This window comes from Manacus candei, unplaced genomic scaffold, assembly GCF_025592945.1.
Source record: "Manacus candei isolate 608988 ecotype Guabito, Panama unplaced genomic scaffold, ASM2559294v1 h1tg000071l, whole genome shotgun sequence".
NCBI lineage: Eukaryota > Metazoa > Chordata > Aves > Passeriformes > Pipridae > Manacus > Manacus candei.
In genome coordinates, this window is record NW_026138119.1 from 3,224,038 (window position 1) to 3,243,804 (window position 19,767).

General features: G+C 47.1%; 1 protein-coding gene across 1 annotated transcript in view; it reads right to left on the minus strand.

Moving 5' to 3' along the window:
• COL5A1 (collagen type V alpha 1 chain) overlaps positions 1-19,767 on the minus strand; it is a 146,606-nt gene that overhangs the window by 43,303 nt on the left and 83,536 nt on the right. The window contains exons 13-26 of the mRNA XM_051807628.1: positions 19,359-19,451; positions 16,651-16,707; positions 16,467-16,520; positions 15,788-15,841; positions 14,905-14,958; positions 13,230-13,283; positions 12,278-12,331; positions 10,836-10,880; positions 8,011-8,064; positions 6,409-6,453; positions 5,673-5,726; positions 5,011-5,055; positions 3,855-3,908; positions 1,311-1,355 (exon numbers count right to left, since the gene is read on the minus strand). Coding sequence (XP_051663588.1) covers positions 1,311-1,355; positions 3,855-3,908; positions 5,011-5,055; positions 5,673-5,726; positions 6,409-6,453; positions 8,011-8,064; positions 10,836-10,880; positions 12,278-12,331; positions 13,230-13,283; positions 14,905-14,958; positions 15,788-15,841; positions 16,467-16,520; positions 16,651-16,707; positions 19,359-19,451 — 762 coding nt within the window. The remainder of the gene's footprint in view (positions 1-1,310; positions 1,356-3,854; positions 3,909-5,010; positions 5,056-5,672; positions 5,727-6,408; positions 6,454-8,010; positions 8,065-10,835; positions 10,881-12,277; positions 12,332-13,229; positions 13,284-14,904; positions 14,959-15,787; positions 15,842-16,466; positions 16,521-16,650; positions 16,708-19,358; positions 19,452-19,767) is intronic.

Here is a 19,767-nt window from a genome sequence, read left to right on the forward strand (position 1 = left end):
TGATGGCAAAGGAAAAGGAGGATGAGAGGAGTCAGGATAGCAACAACTTGTTAGAAAGGGGATTTACACACAAGGCTGACAATTTGTGTTTTGGATTAAAGAAAAGAACCAGTTCTCAAGAGAGCAGGAACACGTTCTGTTCTGTCCCCACTTCCCAACCATCCTGGCCTGCAGTAAAACAGCAGAACTCACAATGGTGATCACAGAGAGGAGTTACTGCTCGAGGCACAAGCCTTGGGGTGATGTCCTTTGGCCTCAGCCACATGGGAGGGGAGATGCTCCAAAGCTCCCTTCTGGCACTGAGAACTTCAAATCCTCAAGGACACCACGGGCTGTGCTGGACACTGTGCCTGACACACACCCTGCAAAAACTCCTTTCCCACCCTCACACCTGCAAATGATTCAGGTTCTCTACTGGCCCCATTTGGCTGTTTTTTTACCCAGTTTCCTCTCTAAACAAACACTCTTCCACTTCTCCCAGCCTGAGACAGACCATTTTTTCCAGCCTGAGGAAGCCGACGTGCTCTCCAGCATCCCAGACCTCGCATGAATTCTGCTTGGAGGGCCCTGCAGCACCAGTGCTGCTCCAAAACCACCTCTCTGACATTTGCTCGATGTCTTCCAGCACAGGGATCACCACCACAAGCATTTATTGGCTCTTTGTGCTCTGCAGAGTTTGGAATTTTCAGCCTCGTGTGACACCAGGCGGGTAAATGGCTGTGGGTTTTGTTCTGGCAGCACCAGCACTCTCAAATGTCCATCAAGCCAGAGCTCTAATCGAAGACTTTTGACAAATGTAATTTTTTTTGACTGAATGGGAGGCAGCAGGAATGCAGATGGTAAATCTCCTGGACAGATGGACTCTGGCTTCCAGCAATAATCTCAAATATATTGTTAAAGGGGGACTTTGAGGGGCAGGGGAAGAAAAAGGGAGATCAGGAAATAGTAATGTTTTTTTTTGAAAAAAGCTACTTTTTGCATTCCCTGTGCCACAAAGGATATTTATTTGTGTCTGTCAAGAGAAGGCTTCCCTTCCCAGGGTCAGTTTTTCTGTCCACTGTGCTACAGAGCCTCACTGCCAGGAGAGCTGGGAGGAGCTGAGAGAGGACCCATCCAAGCACCAGAAGAGGCAAGCAAGCAGATGAAATCTGGGCTCAGCTTTCAAATCTCAGCCAGGTTTGCTCCTTGCCACCTCCCTTGCCCCACATCCCTGCCTGCCCAGCCATTCCCACAGCTCCATGGAGATCTGTCCCCAGGCAGATCCAGGACCTTCCCCTTAGCAGTGATGAGGATCTTGTGGACACACCTACCTGACTGCCCTTCTCTCCAGGAGGACCTTCCTTGCCAGGATGACCCTGTTAATAGAAGAGACAAAGAGAAGAGGATTTGGGGGTTTAGTGCACATCTCAAGCTTCAGAAGCCAACAAGCTGCTCTGGCAGCTGAGATTTATTTGTCAGAGAACAGTTGCTCCCCAGGAAGCTCCTACTGAGACAAGTGGCCCCCCCAAAACCACCTTGCAAGGGTAAGCTTGTCCCAAAAGGAAGAGAGCAGCATTTGGGTCCTTGGGGGTTTCCTACCTGGTTGTTTCTATTTTTGCTCTTCACCACCTTTCAGCAGAGAAGCACAAACCATTTTTTCAATATTCTTTGTATGTTTGAACAGCTTGGTGAGTTCAGCAGCATTTGAATTTTGCAGATAGGAAAACAGATAAAATCAAGACCATGTGTCAGCAAACTTGTGAAGGTCACAAGATGCCCAGACTGGTCAGAGCCCCTCATTAAATTCCTAATTCCTGGAGTCCAGTACAAGATCTCATGACGAATGCTCAGCTAACCTGCATCCCTGCTAGACAGAGGCAGGCTGGATGCTGGCCAGCATTCCTCTTGGGATTTGATGCTGAATAACTCAACATCCAAGAGTTTCCAACCCATTCTCATTGATAGCCTTTGGAATTCTTTTTGCAGTAGAAAACAAACGTGTGAATTGCCTCAGACACAGTTTGGAGGACTGGTGAGAAATTAGGGAAATCCATGAAAGCAGTTTTTACTGATTTCCCTACTGTTGGATCCAAAATGGAGCCAGGATGGAAGGTGACCCTTGGGTTGGCAATGTCTGGACAACAGAAATAACCCCTGCAAGGGCTTCACACCCAGACACCTTCATTTTATGAAGATGCTGAAAACACATCCAGCTGCTCTAAAGCCACTCAGACCTTCTGCACTCAATGGATTCCTTATTTATGAACTCTCTCCTTCAAATACACCAGCAAATTTCTACCACCATAACAAAGAAAATTCTAAGAGTGTTTTCCGTCGTCAGATTCAGAACGGGAATGTCAGATGAGCTGCATTTCACAAAATGAGCTGGATTAAAAAAGAAACCAAACGACAGCTGTCATTTTTAGATCAAAAACGAAAAAAAAAAGTGGGAGAAAACGCAACCTCAATTTTTCCTGTGAGTTTAAACAGCACCAAGAGCATCAGTGCATGAGGGGGCTCACAGAACCTCGTCTGCCCTCAGCTCCAGGTGTGTCCCTGCACTCCAGGGGAGGCACGAGGGACGTGCAGCAGGATTTCAAAAGCCTTGGTCCAGCTCTGCACTAAATCACCACCGTTTTCAAAAAATGCCCATCTCCATTACTGCTGCTGAGATCAAAAATTGATGAGCAGCTGAGTTGGCTTTCGCAGAGAGAGAGAGACACGTCAGGCCCTCGGGGGTTTTCAGGTGTCTTCCAACACCGCTTTCTATAAATAGAACACAGGCGGGTTTTTGTCCTTGGAAAGAGCAACCACCCTGCTTCCAAAGCCTGGGAATCTGCACAAATCCACACATCTACCTGTGGGAAAGGCCCCGTGTCCACGCACCCCCCACCACGTGCTCAGCCTGCAGGTCTCACACAGCCTCCAGGCTGCATAAAAATAGACCCAGGGGCTTCTCCAGCAGAACCTCCCTGGAGGCTGCTGCAGGAATTTCACATCAAAAACTACAGATTTAGAGATGTTCTGGGCTTTGCTTTTAGCTGCTCTGTTGACTCAGCTAACAATTGTACGGGTGTTCCAAGTGCCCTCGGTAGGAATGATAATCCCAGGGTGGGAAATGTAATTTTTTTTTTTTTTCTTTTTTTTTTTTTGCCACGCTCTGCATTTGCATTAATAGAATGCAGCCTCTTTACATTTTTCACCCTTAAAAACCAGGTGCCACTGAGATGGGTAAAAAATGAGCTCAGGTTTAAAGGCCAGAGATTTTTAAGACCAATTTCTGGAGCAAGGAGCAAATTATGTTTAAAGCAGGATTACAGGAGGAAGCTGCAAGAATAGAACAGTGACATGTAATTTCCCCCTGCTCTTATCACCGCTGTGCAGCCGTGCCTGGCAGCCCTGAGAGAGGTGAGGAGCACCCCAGGCACGTGCTGTGGTGTGCATAAATACACAGAGAAACCTGTCCCTGCCTCAGGGAGCTGCCAAAGTTTGGAGAACTGAAAGGAGAAACGGGTGGAAGGGAATGAGAGGCCCGAGGAGTTGGTGAGAAGCACCCAGGGTGAGCAAAGCTGGGAGCAGGGATGGGGCTTCCCAAACCAGCCAACACACAGCCAAGGATGAGCTTGACCTTGTGGGCTGGGCTGTTTGAGTCCATATTAAACTGCTTTTATCTCAACCCACGATTTTCCAGCTTTTACCCTTCCCATTCTCTCCCCAGTCCCACTGGTGGGGCAGTGAGGGAGCAGCTGTGTGGGGTTTGGTTGGTGGCTGGGGTTAAACCACGACATGGGGGGCTCATGAATTCATAAACCCAAGGGTGGGTGGGGCAGAATCCAACCTGGTGCCAAGCAGGGAATTAGGAAAGGATGACTTACCGGAGGCCCATCTGCCCCAGGCATGCCAGGGAGACCAGGTTTGCCCAGAGGCCCCTGAAAACGAACAGAAAGCCAACAGTTCAGTGGTCAGAGTCTCCAGAACATCAGAGGACAGGGCTTTTCAGCCACATTTCTTGCTTTTCCTGTCAGTGAAAGGCTGCACAGACACGAGTCTGGTGGAAAAGCTTCCATGACTTGTAGGGATTCTGTTGATTTCTGTGGGCAGAGCTGTTCCAGCACCCTGAGGGGCTGCAGGGCCCGTGCTGGCACCTCACACACACAGACACGAGGCAGCACTGAGAGCTCAGGGCATGGGCACCACCTGTGCCCTGCCAAAGGGACACGATGCTGCACAGGGACACGAGGACAAGGTGGAGGATGTCGAACTGTGGAGTTACAGGATCAAGAAATGCCCATTGCTTGGTGAAAAATCTCGAGGTGATTAAGGAGGAAAGGAGCTATCCCAACTGACTGCACTTGCTGCTCTAACACTGCTCAGTGAGTACCTTTTAATTAAGCAGCCCCTGATTTCTCACTCCACTGGGAAGTGCCACTTATCTGACAGAACTTTAATGTGCTCCTTTGCAGAGGAATTATCAATAACTTAAGTCCACTCCACACAAGCAGAGGCTTCTCCCAGTGCACACACCAGGACACACACTGTGTCCCTGCTCAGTGGGAGCTGAGCAAAGCCCTGGAGAATGAACCCTCTGTAGGCAAAACTTCCCCTTCTCTAAATCTGATGGTCCCAGGGCTGTTGGGGGGAGCCAAGGCTGGCACCCACCCCATGGCAACAGCCACCAAAAATCAGAGAGGCAGAGGGAGGGGAACTCAGCTGAGTGAGCCACATCCATGGGCTCTTCCCATTACCATCCAAAGCGTTCAGCCCACAGAAAAAGACAATTTTCAATCCTCTCCTAATGTTTTACTGCCTTCAAAATGTTTCTCCTCAGAGGGGAAATGAATGCAAATATTATGAATTCGAGGTAAAACCGTGCTGTCTTGATCTCTCCTCTGTCTGGAATGAGAGGCATTAGACTTCCATGGACACAGCTGCAAACAGATGTTGCATATGGGGCAAAGGAGCAGCTGAGGGAGCAAATGCATATCAATGGCAACAGTTGTCTGAGGCCAGAGCTGCAATGTTGAAACCTACTTTCTCTCCTGGGGGACCGATCGCTCCTTGTGGACCTGGAAGACCCTGTGAAAAGCAAAAAAAAATAAAAAATATAGAGTCATTAAGGAACAAGTTATTCCTTCCAAATGCATCTTGGCAGTGTCTCAGCTGAGTATTATTTTAGTGCCTGTGATGGCTGGGGGTTTCCTCAGCTCCATTCATTCTCAAAATGTCTTGTGAGGAACGATGAAATTGCCTTTCAGCACAGTGTGGCAGAGCTGGGGGAGCTGCTCCACCTGGTCATGGGCAGCAGGGTGGAAACAGAGCTGCTCTGAGGAGTAAAACTCTCTGAGAGTCGTGGAGAGGGCTGACAGCAAGGCCTGGACATCTGTATTACCCAGCTGGTTGTGGAGCAACTGGAGTGTGGGATGCTAAAAATCAGACATGAGCCACGAGATGTGACTCGGCAAAAGAGACGGCTCAGACCTGGGCTTGGCTTTGCAACATGCAGCAAAAGCCAGGTGAGAACTGGGGGGATCTGAACTGGGAGTATTTTCAGGAAGGTTTTGGACCAGCAATGTATCACCAAGCCAATTCCCAGCAGATCTCCATGTTGCTGGTCCCACCCCTGGCAGGGGAGCGAAGTTGTGCTAAACTATCATTCCTTTTTCCTACCTGTGGAAAAGGAGTTTTGCTCTTACCTGAGCACCTGGGTTACCCTGCTGTCCTGGGGGACCTGGCTCACCTTGAGGACCCTGTGAGGAGAGACAAGGGCAGAGATGAAGGTAGGAGAGGTGGGAGCAGGGCCAGTGTGACCTCAGGCACCACAACTCCTGCCCTGCATGGACACCTGGATCCCCCCAACCCTGTCCCTGTGTTCCCACTGCCTGGACAGACCTGAGCTCCCAGATCCACACCCTCACAGCAGCTTGAACCCTCTCTAACCTTCTGCCAGCAACCAAAAGCTCCTGGAAACAGCTTCTCTCCCAGTGGGATAGGGAGGGGAGAAGTTAATTCCAGGCACACTCATTTCTCCGCAGGGATTTGCAGCCCAAATGAGCTGAGCAAGGCTCTGACACTACCTGGCTCTGCATCAGCTCTTCTCCAGGGAATCCATTCCATCCGATCCATGCAGAGTATGAGGCACAGAAAGACTTTTTTCCTCTCAGTTAAATTACTGTATTTTGATACTCGTTAGACCAACATCTCGATGAAAATGTTTCATCTTTCATGGGGAAATAATGTGTAATTCCATCAGAAATTACAATAAATTAACATCCATTTGCTGTAGGAAGATGTTCTCCATGTTTTTCGCAGGCTCTGATAGGAATCTAGACCAGGCTAAAAAGCAATTAGCAAATCTAATCTAATAGAGTACATTTTACATTTTGCTCCTTATATCTGAGCTGCCTGTAAAAATTTGCAGTGAGAACTTACCACATTCCCTTTGGGACCTGTTTGTCCATCCATACCAGCCACACCCTGAGAAAGGATTTATAAAAACAGCAGTAAGAAAATTTCTCGTTATTTTGCACCAGAAAAGTAGGGAAATGGCCATAAAAAACAGCAAAACATCGGGAGGCCCTTTGGGCCACGTGGAAAGGGAACAATTTTTTAGAGGTGTTTGTTACAGCAGCCAATTCCACGGATCCAGTTTACACTTTAAAAAATCATTTCAGTGCTTTCCCCACTGGTTTAACCTGCCTGGGAGGCAGAATCAGCACCAGGTCGAGCAAATCCTGGCTAAATACCACAGCTGGATTGCCTCTGACAGTGAGCAGGCACAGAGCAGCAAAGGAAAACAGGAGAAAACACCTGCCTTGGGATGCAAGGCATCATTCAACCAGGCAGCAGGTAAAAGGCAACAGGGCTGAGCTGCCTTGAGCCAAAACAAAAGGCAGCTGGGGTCAAACTTGCCCTGAGCATCGTCACTGAGGGGATAACGTGGTACATGGTCAGCTGGAGATGTCCCCCTGTCACTGCTTTATAGTCATAGGATTGTTAAGGTTGGAAAAAACCTCGAAGACCATCGAGTCCAACCATCAACCCACCACCACCACGACGTTCACCATTAAATCATGTGCCCAAGTGCCACATCTACATGTTTTTTGAACATTTACAGGGATGGTGACTCCACCACTTCCCTGGGCAGCCCATTCCAGTGCTTGGCAACCCGTTCCATGAAGACAATTTTCCTAATAGCCAAACCAAACCTCCCCTGGTGCCACTTGGGACCATTTCCTCTCATTTTGTTACCTGGGAGAAGAGGCTGACACCCACCCCACTAGAACCTCCTTTCAGGTAGAGAGCAAGAAGCTCTCCCTGAGCCCCCTGTTCTCCAGGCTAAGCTTTTGCTGTGGGGCAGCACAAGGTATCTGGGTATAACATCACATTTGTGGGAGATGAGACAGTTTTGGAGCAAATCCTGCATTAAATTTCTCCTCATTAAATTTCAGCAGGTCTGGGGGCTCCCAGCAAAGATGTCTCCACATCCCAGGAGAGGTTAAGGGCTTCACAATGCTCCCCATTAAACACTGGCCCCTTCAGCTCTAGCAGGGTTTGGGTTTTTAAGCTGTGGGACTCCAGCAGGCAGCAGTGATTTAGGGAGACAGCCCCTGCATCAGCACTTCCAGGGATAAGGTGACTGTCTCCTGAATATAAACCAACATGCTCCTTCCTCAGCTTTTGCCCAAAATATGAACAAACTGCTTTAAAGCCTCACCAGCCCTCAGGCAAAAGTTAATAGCAAAGCCACTGTGTTAATAACTCTCATTCTTCCCTCTCAGCCTGAGCAAGGCATTAATATTTACTCAGGTGGGCCAAATCTTCAGCTGCCCTAAATGGACGTGACACCACTGAAAATGGGGGAGAATAGAGACTTTGAGCCATCTTTTCTTCCTTTTTTTTTTTTTTTTTTTTTTGTGAAATACCACTGCTTTTCATTGCACAGATGTAGAAAATCTGCCTGAATGACTGATGGGGATGGGGGGTTTTTTTTATCTGCAAGGCTCGGGCAGGGCAGCAGCCCCAGGAACTCACCGGTGGCCCCGGGGGTCCTGGTGGCCCCTTCGGTCCCAACAGTCCTCGGGGTCCCTGTGGGGAAAAAAACAAATGGGGTTAAGCATTCCCAGTGCCCCCCTTCCCCTGAGCATGGATTGGGATGAGCTCGTGCCTGGCTGAGCACTGCACTGCCCAGGGACACGTCAGGGCTGGCAGTGCAGCAGCAGCAGCTTTCTTGACTTACAAACTGGTGGGGAAGAAATCCTGTGTGCACAAAGCCTTGAATTATAAAGATAAATAATACAGGCACAGGCATTTATTCTTTTGGATTGGAAGAAAACCCACTTGAACCAACTTGTTTTTATTAATTCAATCATATTCCTGGATTACCCTGTAAGGCACAGGAGGATGCAAAACACTTTGCAGCCAAGTCATTCTAGATGGGGAGTATTATGAAGGATGACCTGATAACACTAATGGATTGTTAGGGTCAGCATTTCAAAATCTCTCCAGATTCAGCTTTTATCATCAACAATCTATACAACTCAGCAAGGCTGGGAAAGGTTTTCAGCCTGCAGCATAAATGTACATTTTCAAAGCCATTTGGTTCTTCAGCTTTAACCAGCCAGGACTCCTGGTATCCTGGTGTTTTCTTTCCATTTCCAGCCTTCTCACCACATTTAACCTCATGTCATCTTCGGGGAAATTGGTAGGATTGGAAAATCACATTGAATAAGCAGAAACACAGCAGGAGAATTGCATTCCTGCAACAGGAAGCTCTGCAAATCACATCCCAGCACCTCCTGGACCTCCAGCCTTCAGGGGGGTTTGTAGTAGAGGGAAAGGGATGGGGTCTGTGTGCACTCACTGCAGGTCTGAGAGCCCATCTTTTAAACACAGGCCCTTTCTGAAATGAGGGAACATAAGGGAATGCTGGGAAGTTGTATGGATGGTGCTCATTCATTGTCACGGAGGAAAATCGTTCATGATTGATGAGCAGTTTTATCTGTCTGCCCAAATATTACATGTGCCCCTTTTTATGATGCAGAGAGAACCGAGGAATTAAAATGAAATGTTACAGGGTAAAGCTACATTAATAAAGTGTCTGATCCTGGAGGCTGTGGGGATTTTGATCCTGCAAAAAAATGCTGTTTGCAGCAAAAACTGGATGCATCAGCCAAGGGGTCTATCCTGGCCACTGAAAACTCTATGAGCTCAAGCCCTGCACAGACCCCAGCAGAGCAGGAATTCTGCTGGTGTCAGTTGATGGGAACTGGAAGGAAATGGAGCAGGATGAAGGCAAACCCACTTTGAAGTCCCACCACCATCTTCAGTCACCAAAAAACCCTCCTTTGGCTCAAGGCAGAGAAGAAGAAAACCACACATATTTAGGGTGTTTATATTTATGACTAAGCTTCCTGTAATGCAATTGAAACCTTTATTCTGGCCATCCCAGGTATTTTTACTCACGTTGCTGAAACAAAAATAAACTTCCCTGCCTGTATCACCGTCATTTAAGCTCCTTTTTTGTTGCTGTGTTACCTGAGCACATAAAAGCTTTTAAGAAGTTAATAACCCATAAGTTATTGCTTAGACATGTGCTAAGGAGATAGCTGAGTTGATTAATCTTTCCCAGAAGTTAATCAGACATCTTGTCTATAATTTAGTTCCAGTGAGTCTGTAAATGCCAACCCTTCCCTTCCTCACATGAACTGTGTCCAACAATTCCCATCAATTACTCTCGGGCCACCACGCTGGGCCTCAGAACAACCAAATAAGACATTTTGAAAGCAAAACCGACAGTAAATGACAGATAATGTTCATTTCATAACAAAGGAAATGCATTTTGGATGAAATGAGCAGCCAACAACTGTACTACACGCAAAAATCTACACCCAGCCAGAAGCAGGGTTTGCTGTTGCCAGTAAAGAGAGAAATATTCAGTATTAGGGGAAAAAAAAATGCTTTTTCAGGGTACCTAGTTGACAACCCAATTGGTTTTTTTCAGTGGGATGCTCTGTGAAAGCGTTTCTTTGGGTTGGTCCAAAGGTTTTTGTCCAACACCACTGACATCTCCTTTAATCTTACTGACACCAGCAATTCCCACCTCCTGGTTCAGTTGTTACCAGTGGGGGCCCAAACAGGAACAAACTGCAGATTGATGGAGTTTTGTGCACTGTGAGCAGAATATTGACCCCACTGACTTTAGGGCTAAAAGTGCCCTTGAGTTCAATCCTGCCAGGATTTCACCCTGAGGTTTAAAAGAGATCACTAACACTGCACAGAACAAAGTGCTCAGCAGCTACCTGGTGAAGCTGCCACTGCCCTGGGATAGCAGAAAGAGCTTTTTCTCACTGGAGTTTCCTATGAACACTCAAAAAACCTGTTTTTCACATATGTTTGCCACGTCTAATTTTTGACCCCAGCCTACTTACCTCTATTCTAAATCAGGAAGAAGAGCAGAGGCAGGAAAAGTATAAAACTAATCTAAGCTAAGCTTTTTACATTTACAGTTAAAATTTTTTCAATGGCCAGCCAGTGAGCAAACAAAATCAATGAGAATTTTGTTCATTAAAAAAAAACAAACTAAAAAAACAATAGAAACCAAATCAAACAAAAAACCCCAGAGCATCTTCTCTTTGTGGTAGGTGTCTTAGTGAAAATAAGCAAACCAGAGCTGTCACAGTACAGATAATCTCTAAACTGTTCATGTGGGTTTTCAAGCAAGAGAAGCTCAGTCCCTGCAGGACCTCAAGGGTCTTGCTTAGTACCAGGAGAGCTGCCCCATGGGACCCCTAAAAACACCATTATCACATCAAGACCTTGCCCAAAGTAGCAATGAAGCCAACGAAGAAGATACTCACAGGTTCTCCAGGAAGACCTCTGGGTCCAACTTCTCCATCATCTCCCTGTTGAGCAGCAGAGAAAAGGAGAGAAGCAGCAAGAGACAGAATAAACCAGTTATATTTCAGTCACACCACAGGGGTTTTGTTCCTGTTAAATAATATTCACACAGAGAAGCAGTTTCCCTGGAGGACTGGAAGGGAATCTGTGCATGAGGAAGACCTTGTAAGCCTGGAGACTAATGTTGTGTGTGCAGAATTTACCAGGGATTAGAAATGCTCTAAGGATACTTCATAATTCATGTTGATGTTTATAAAGATGGATTTTCCTACCAGTCAAGACGTTGTAGAAACAATTCAGGGCATGTGAGACAATAACCACAAGATTTAACACCAAACTGAATGGCAAGGCAGTATGGGAGCAACACCCTGGGAACGTGATTTAGCCAAATTAGGGCTCCTCAGATAAACCAGAGGCAACAAAGGGGTAATTCTTCATCCCCTTACTCCCACATCTTGCTGATGTCCCAACAAAACCCCAAAATTATTAGATGGTGCTTCCCCTGAGTCATTTTAAATAACCCAAAACCTGAGGCTTCCTCTTAGGAAATCAATCCCAGCAGCCAGGCCTCGTAAACCCTCCTCCTCTGCTGATAAAATTCATGCTCTTCTTCTCAGTTATGCCCTCTGTTCTCCCTGCACACCTCAAATGGTTTCTTTTTCTCTTTTAGGATTAAAGTTCTCCAGACACTCGTTCTTCCCCTGCAAGACACGGGTTTGCTCTGTTCGACTTCAAAGCACTTTAGAGCTGCAACTAATTAATCCTGCTAACCCTGTGGTGAGGAAGGTGTTATTATCTGAGCTTTACACGGGAAACAAATAGCCAAAGGTGGAAAGAAAATATCGTGGAAGGGGATTAGAGCCTGGGAAATCCATAGAGGCTGCTCCGGTTAAACCACACGCTCCTCACACCCCCGGCCTCGGCATTTTCAATCTCTCCCTTTAAACCAGGCTCTCTAGAGCTGTAATCACTTAGTTTGAGCTTTGCTGGAGACCTTTGATTACTGACTGAACACAGTGGAAAGAGAAGTGAACAATTTAATCTCTGATTTCTGCATCTGCCCGGAATTTCTCTTCCCCAAGTTTTGCTGCAGTTCGCTGGGTCTTAGGAAATCAGGAGCGATACTTTGCTCACATTTTCCTTGTGCTATTTTTTTTTTTTTAACAAAACCCGACTTTTCTGACCAGATCTTTAAAACCAGATTTTTCTCTTTGCTTTACTCCCAGCTCCTTGCTGTGCTTCCCTCCCTCCACAGCCACCAGCAGCATCCCCAGGGCACAAGGACCGAGGTCTCGTGTGCCAGCTGCTCCTGCCACGTCTCTGGGCTGTTGGTGCATCTGCTTCTTGTTTGCTGGGGTTCGTTAGGAATTCAAAGGGCTGCTGAATCCACAGACAGACTTACCCTCTCCCCATCCTCTCCAGGTGCCCCTGGGGGTCCGTGGGGGCCTGGCTCACCCTGTAAAGGAAAGGTAGAGAATGCTTCAGAGAAGGCAGAAGCACTTTGGCAACAGAAAACATCAGGGAATGGTGATAAACCAAGTGATGGACTTGACTTCTCTGCCTGCACTTGCTGAAGGTGCTTGTACCCTCATAGCTGCTGTCTCTGTGCTCCCTGAAGCAGCAGCAGCCCTTCTCTACCCCTCATGGGCTCCAGTACCCACAGACTCATCCTGGGGGCTGCAGCTTATGGGATTTATTGGTGACACTTTGTCAGGGGACTGGGAACCAAAGATCTCCCTGAGGAGCAGGACTCATGCCCTGCACAGAGTTATTGCTGTGCCCAGGCCATGCCACTCCAGTGCTGGCAGATTAAACATCTCTCCCAGGTATCATCTCTCCTTCCCTGTGTAACTCATAATCACGATTCAATCTCTGCTACTCAAACACTCCCTTGCTTTATAAAGCAGTGTCTGCATCTCCAGGGAGGGGAGGGACACACAGCCTGCCAAAATAACCACCTCCTGGCATTCCCCCCCCCCCTCCTCCATTGTTTAATTATAAAGCAAAGAGGTTTAACCCATTGCCATTTCTGGCGCTTTCCATCCCCAACTGCACTGTCTAACAGCAGCTTTTGCCTCCTGCTTTAATTTTTGGTTGCATTTTATTAAGGCATTTTTTCCCTCCATTCCAATTTTGAGCAGTCCGAGAAGGATCTTGCAGCTTCCTGGGATGGGAATGCTGGGAGGGAAGTTGTGACATCCCACATGTTCTTAGGGATACTCATCCTCTCTTAATTAAACCACCATGGCTTGTCCCCAGCAATAGCTGCCCTCCTCCCAGTCTCTCCCAGACACCTCCTCCTGCCAAGGTTTTATTCCAGCCAGTGGCCTGAAGACAAGTGAAAGAAAACTTACTCTGTTTCCTTTCTCACCAGGCAAACCAGCCAAGCCATCAAACCCTCGGTCACCCTGAAAGAAAACTCAGGTTAGAGCACATTTCCACCTGCAGTTGAATATCCTTTCAATTTGTTTCTTTTCTCGTGTCAAGGAGGGATCGATTTTCTCCCTCAGACATTCAGCCTTCACCTTCCATCAGACCAGTGATGATTTCAAAGTTATAGATTAAAACAGGAAAAAAAAAACCCACCTCAAAGTCATTTGCAGTTAAACTCCTCCCAACACCTACAGTTTAAATGCTTTTCCATGTGGATTTCAGAGTTTCTCTGAGTGACTTCTCCATGATCTAAAGCAGGTTTTTGTAGTCCAAATATTTATTTAGTTTTAATTCCATTAATTCCATGGAATTACAGACTGCAATCCAGTGGGGAGCAAACTGGACACTGGTGTTCCCTCACCTACCAACAGGTTCCCAAACACCATCCTGAGCTTTGCCACAATCTATCCCATATATCCTTTTTAACCTTCCTGGACACTCCAGGGAAAGAAATATATGTAAATAAATTCTGGAAGTTGTCTTAATGAAACTAGGGCAGGAATGCACAGAGAGTTATTTCCCAAATGCCTCAAATCTTTGGAGAAGAGAGATGGCACAGGGGTGTTTGCAAATCGTGGGTGACAGCGAGCAAGGCCCCACAGGCAGAAAAGTCCCTTTTTCTCTGTTAAGGGGTGAAGCCACTTGTGTTTTCACATCCTCATGGTATGTGAATTGCTAAAATAGTACCAGCTCCTCCCTTCTACAAAGGAAAGGAAAGCAAGGGAAGAGAATTCTGTTACACCTGGGCAGATGGAAGGGCAGACTGGGCTGGCCAAGCTGGTTGGGATGCACCCAGAGTAACCTCCAGCTCCCTCCTTTTGGCAGGTCCTGGAGCATCTCTCTGCCTCTGCTCACAGCAAATTTCCTTCTCCTTCCCAGCACTGCTAGTTTTTCTGCTTCCCTTCTTCCCTGGCATCCCCTCCTCTGAGGGCAGTTGACGCTCATTAAAGCACTTTACTGGATAAATGATTTGCAGTCTCCTGTCTCTGTATCAAAACCCCCCATCTATTCCAGCTTTAAGTATCTACATAATAAAGTACTTAAACCTTCTAAGACATGATTCCCTGAGCAAACTTCCTCTGCATCCAATTTGAGTGGAGCAGCTTTTTCCTTGCTTGATAATACCAGCAGAATGAAGGGATTTTGTCTAAAAAGTACAGGGAATTAGAATTCCTCACCACACCTCCTGCCTTTCCTCACTCAGTTAATAGATATGTTTTTGGTAGTTATATTCTAGGATGTTTCCAACCACTCATTCATGTTTGGTTTCTGTAATTGGGATTCTGAAGTATTTGTTCTACAACTGCAGCATATTTCATTCTTAAGCAAGGGAGCATATTTCATCCTTAAGAGGATCCAGCAATTAAAAAAAGTTGTATTAAAAAAAAAACAGAAAGAGAAAAGAAAAACTGCTATTGTGTCTTCTGGGAGTGTGTTTAACCTCCCTCCCTCAACTTCCATAACAACACAGGAGTCTCTGGACCACCAAAACAACCTCCTCCAAAGCAAGGTGGGCTCCTTCTCCACGGGTCCCTCAGTTCATTCCTGCTAAAAAGTAGATGCAGGTTCCCAAGAGACATAAATATGTGGTGCTACCTTTGGTCCTGTCTGGCCTGGCATTCCCCGGGCTCCGTCGCTGCCAGCTCGGCCCTGCAACAGAGACAAGCAAAGTCACACACAAAGGGTAGGTCAGGGCCACAGGGACATCTGTGCAAAGTGAAGGTTTATCTAAGTTGGATCTCACAGGTTGGGGAGGGGAAAAAAACACTTCCCTGTGTTTGAAGCAACATCCAGGCTCAGCCTGGAGTTAATGAGAGGTGAGAGACAAACAGCAGCAAAGCTACTTCACTGTATGGGATGCTGGGACATGGTCATTGATTTTTATTTGAAATAATTATCTTCCAGCACACTTTAGGATATGCTAATGATGATGGCTGCAAATAGAAATGGGATCATTTCTCTTTTAAGGAAGTCAGAAGTGGGTCACACAAAAGACCTACTCGTTTCTTCCTCTGGCAGGAAGGATGATGTAAAATGATGAGGCAGAGGATGGTGTAAAATAAAAATCAGCATTGGGGATGTCAGCAGAGCGAGTGAGCAGGGTTTATACCAAAACCAGACCCCCCCCAGGGGCTGGATCCTGCTCGCACTCCACCAGCCCTGGGGACTGTCCAACCAGTTCAAGGCACTTATGCAGGGACAACCTCAAAGCTGCAGAGCCAAAAAAAAACCCAAACAAAACAGGATAAAAAGAGTGGGACGTGTGGCCTTGCAGTTCTCCCCACACTGCCCAGCTTTTAACTCTCATCCTCATTCCTGTCTGTCCAGATGTCCAGAGAGGTCCTGGACAAGCCCCTGCCTGGCCTCCAGCCGGCTCTTGTGCAACGCTCCCGGTGCTCGGGGATTGTTTGGCAGCAGAAACAGTTTCCAGCAGAAATCGTAGCTAATGCAGTGTCAGAGCAGCTGCCAGGACACTCACCCTGCGGCCTGGTTTTCCTGCCGGACCGGGAGGGCCCTGGATGCCTCGTGGACCCTGCAAGGCACCAAGGAGAGAGGATGAAATGGCATCACCCCAGGGCACGAAGAACAGACCCTGCTCAGGGCTCAGAGCAGGCACTGCTGGGGCTGTCAGGGTCACCAGGGCTACAAAGTGGGAGGTGAACCCCTCAAGCAGAGCCTGTAGTTCCAAACACACAGGGAAGGCTCAGGACTGAGTATCTCTGGACAGGAATTGCGGGCATTTATCCATGAGGAAACTTTTGCCCTGCAGGCAGCTCCACAGAGGGTAGATAAATCACGTCCACCACCAGCAGAAAATGGGAACTCCCCCTTAGTGCAGGATTTACAGCTTGGAAGAACAACTTCCTGAGCATTCCTGAACTCCCTGTACTCCAGCCTATCTTGTATTTAAAGGACCCCTCCATGGATGTCTTGGCAGGAAGGAAATACCACCTGCAGAGCTTTACGCTGTTGGCTTAAAATCCTGTCCAGATTCAGACACTTGGAGGGACATTTACATGCAAAATAGGTGTTCCCACACCTTCCTACTTTCCACTGGCACTGGATTACTGAATCCCTCCTTCCCAACAGCCTCTAAAGCAGGACTGGCTGCTCCACACCTTCGTTTGCCCCCAGTCACCCCATTTGCCCACACTCACCTGCGGTCCCATTTCTCCAGCCTCTCCCTTTAGTCCTCCACTGCCCGGGGGTCCCTTTGGGCAGAGAACACAACTAAATACATTTTTCCACAACAGAATCACACCATGTAAAGGAAAAGCCATTCCTGGAGGTATCCCAGAGCCCACCCTCCAGAGCTCCCTCCTGTCCTGCCCCCTCACTCACCATGGGGCCCGGCCGCCCCGTCAGCCCCATCGGCCCCGCGGGTCCCCTCAGCGCCAGCTGCAACACAAAGGGAAAAGGGGCTCAGGTGTGTCTCTGCTTTGCTGCTCCAGGGGGACAAAGCCACCACTGCACCACCAGCCACACGCTCTCTCCGTGCCCCGAGGCCACCAACCCTTTCTATCCCCAGGAAATGTCACGTGCTGCCCCACCGGCTCCTTTTGCCACTCACAAATGGGCAAACAACTCCTCTGTGCCCAGCAAAGCTGTGGCTGCCCCATCCCTGCCAGTGTCCAAGGCCAGGCTGGATGGGACTTGCAGCAACCTGGGCTGGTGGAAGGTGTCCCTGCCCACCTTCCTGGATGATCCTAAAGGTCCCTTCCAACCCAAAGCGTTCCATAATTCTTTGAAACCCCCTGGTTGGTGCACGAGTCTGCTGAGAGGACATAAATATTTATGATCCCACTTCAGTTTAGGAGAATTTTTTTTTTTTATGGTCCAAACTGAACTACAGTTCTATTTGCAACAGGGGGCTTTTAGCTCAATAATTAAGGAGTCATGTAACCATGTATCAAGTGAGTAATTTCCATGGTGGGTAATGGAGCTGGTCCACACTTAAAGCATCACTCAGACAATTTGTTCCCTCGTGACAATTCAACACTTTCAAAGAGTTGTAATTATCTGTGTACTCCAGTAATTAAAATCTACCCGTGATTGCACTTGGAATGGCATAAATATTGCACAAATGCTGGATTATGTGGCATCTTTTTACAACACCCCATTAAAAGGGAGACGCTCTGAACCACTGCTGGCTGGGATAACGTTTGGTGCCTAATGGAAGCCAAATTTTAAGGGAATAAATCAACCTAATAATGCAATTAACAGCAGTGATAACAAGAAAAACAAGCCCCAAAAAGGAAAGAAGGCATCCTCCCCCTTGCAGGACTCCTTTTCCATTCCTGCCATATCCTGTAGCTTCACCACAAAAAAAAAAAAAATTACATTTATTTCCCTTTCTGCTTTGGTATCCAAGTTTTCAGCCAAAAATGTTGAAGTTAACCAAGAATTAATTTTTTCCTTTATAAAAGTACACAACTTTTCATCCAGTGCTCCAAAGTTACCCAGGATTTATTTGGTTTTTAAATTTTTTTCCTCAAACCCAAAAATTTAAAAAAGAAAGGGACTTGGAGTGAGAGGAAGAAGGTTTTTTTTTTCATAAATCACAATTTTCAACAGGCAGGATAAAAAAAAAGAACAAAACCAGAGAGTCTGAGAAAGCAGGTGCTTCTCATGAAACCTTTATCAGGTCAAACTCCCTATTTCCCAGCAAAATAAGATGCTGATAGAAAAACCATAGGCAGGCTTGAAATTAAGACTGACAAGGCAACACCAGAAACATAATCCACTGATATTATTCTCAGAACAAGGTTAATGGACAGGAAAATGCAGTGACTGGCGGAATCAAGGCCCTGTACTCTACCTGAATAAGTATAAAATCAAACTCCTTTGTAAAAGGGGAGTTGGATGGAATCCAGAATAGCCCCAGCTAAGCCAAATTCCTTGTTATAAACCCAAAAGGAGCAAGTGTCACCCAGCTGGGTGGAGATCCCATTGGGTTTTATTTCATTCAAGGGTGAAATAAATTGCCTTTTTAGCCCATTTCAGCAGCTCAGCCTCAAAAAGTCTGTGCTGAAGTGACTGCAAACAGCCCTGAATAACAGACAGCACATTCCAGCTGCAGACAGATGTGGGCTTTGGACCTGAGGAGCACATCTCAGCTCTGTCCCCAAATGCAATGTCCCAAAGCCGTGCCCCTTTGGGAACTGCCTCCTTAAACAGCCAGAATTCGGTTCCTCTTGGGCAAGATCAGGGCAAACACAACATTGTGGCTGTTCCCTTCTGCTGGAATTGTGACTCTTGCATCTCTGCTTTTAACGTGGTAATGATCATGTTAAACAACTCAACTAAAAAGAAATAAACAAAACCAAAAAAACACCACAACCACTCATGGAAGAAAAATTTCTAAGCTGCACTGGCTAAAAATTAAGTTTTATTCTGAACAGATGAGTACAAAGCCTTATACACCAAGTCACTCATCCAGACAGGGAACAGGAGCTGTACTGGGAATGTGCATGACCAGCTTTTTGTCACAAGTAAACCAGGGGTGATTTGATCATCAGTCAATAAGGTCATCCATGGAAAGAAACATTGCATGGATAACCATCATGTATTTCCAAATAAATACATTAAAGAAAATTACAGATCTGCCTGCTGAGATTCGTGGGGCTGGGAACAGCTTCCATCAGTGACTTACAGTTAATTATTATGATTTATTGGGAAAAAAAAAAAACCACACAAAAGAAAGGAATCCCTAGAGCACATCCACAACTGTTCACATGGACCCTCAAAACTGTCAGCACAAACAGCACTGGAGCCACCAGGTCTGGAACCAGCAAAAGGTCTGCTCCAAAGGCTGTGGGCAATGTAAAACCAGCTTTCTGGGACCTGGACCCTCACTGGCCATTAATAAAAATCCAAATTGAGGTGCCATCATCTCAAGGCACACAAGCAATTCCACCTCAGATGGGAAGTTGTTGCCACCACCACGAAGGGTGTGAGTACGAAGATATCTCCTCTGACACACTTATTCTGGTTTTCCTTTGCTTGCATGAGAACCTGCTGCAGGAGACATCCCACCTGCCATCACTTACCCTGGCCTGCTGCAGGATGGCTTGGGCTTGGGCCTCCTGGGCTGAAACAAGAGGTCCTTTGGATCCAGCATCTCCTCCTCCGCTAAAGCGGAACTGATGGGGACAAGACGGAGAAAGCAGGTCACCGGGTTGCTGTCCTCCCACCCTCATAGTAGCCTGACTCCTAAACAATTTGGTTCAGCATGACTGACCCAAATCCATCACTGTCTTTCCAGCCCATCCCATTAACCCACCACACTCGGGTCACCCAGCTCAGAGCCACAAAAACCAACCGCGCTTCCCACGTCTGCCCCGCGAGCTCTGCCAGCCCGGAGGGACACACAATGGGGGGGATTGTGGGCTCTGCACGTGAGGACCTCACACGCCACCATTCAGAACTCAGTGCACAGCTCTCACAGGGCTGATATTC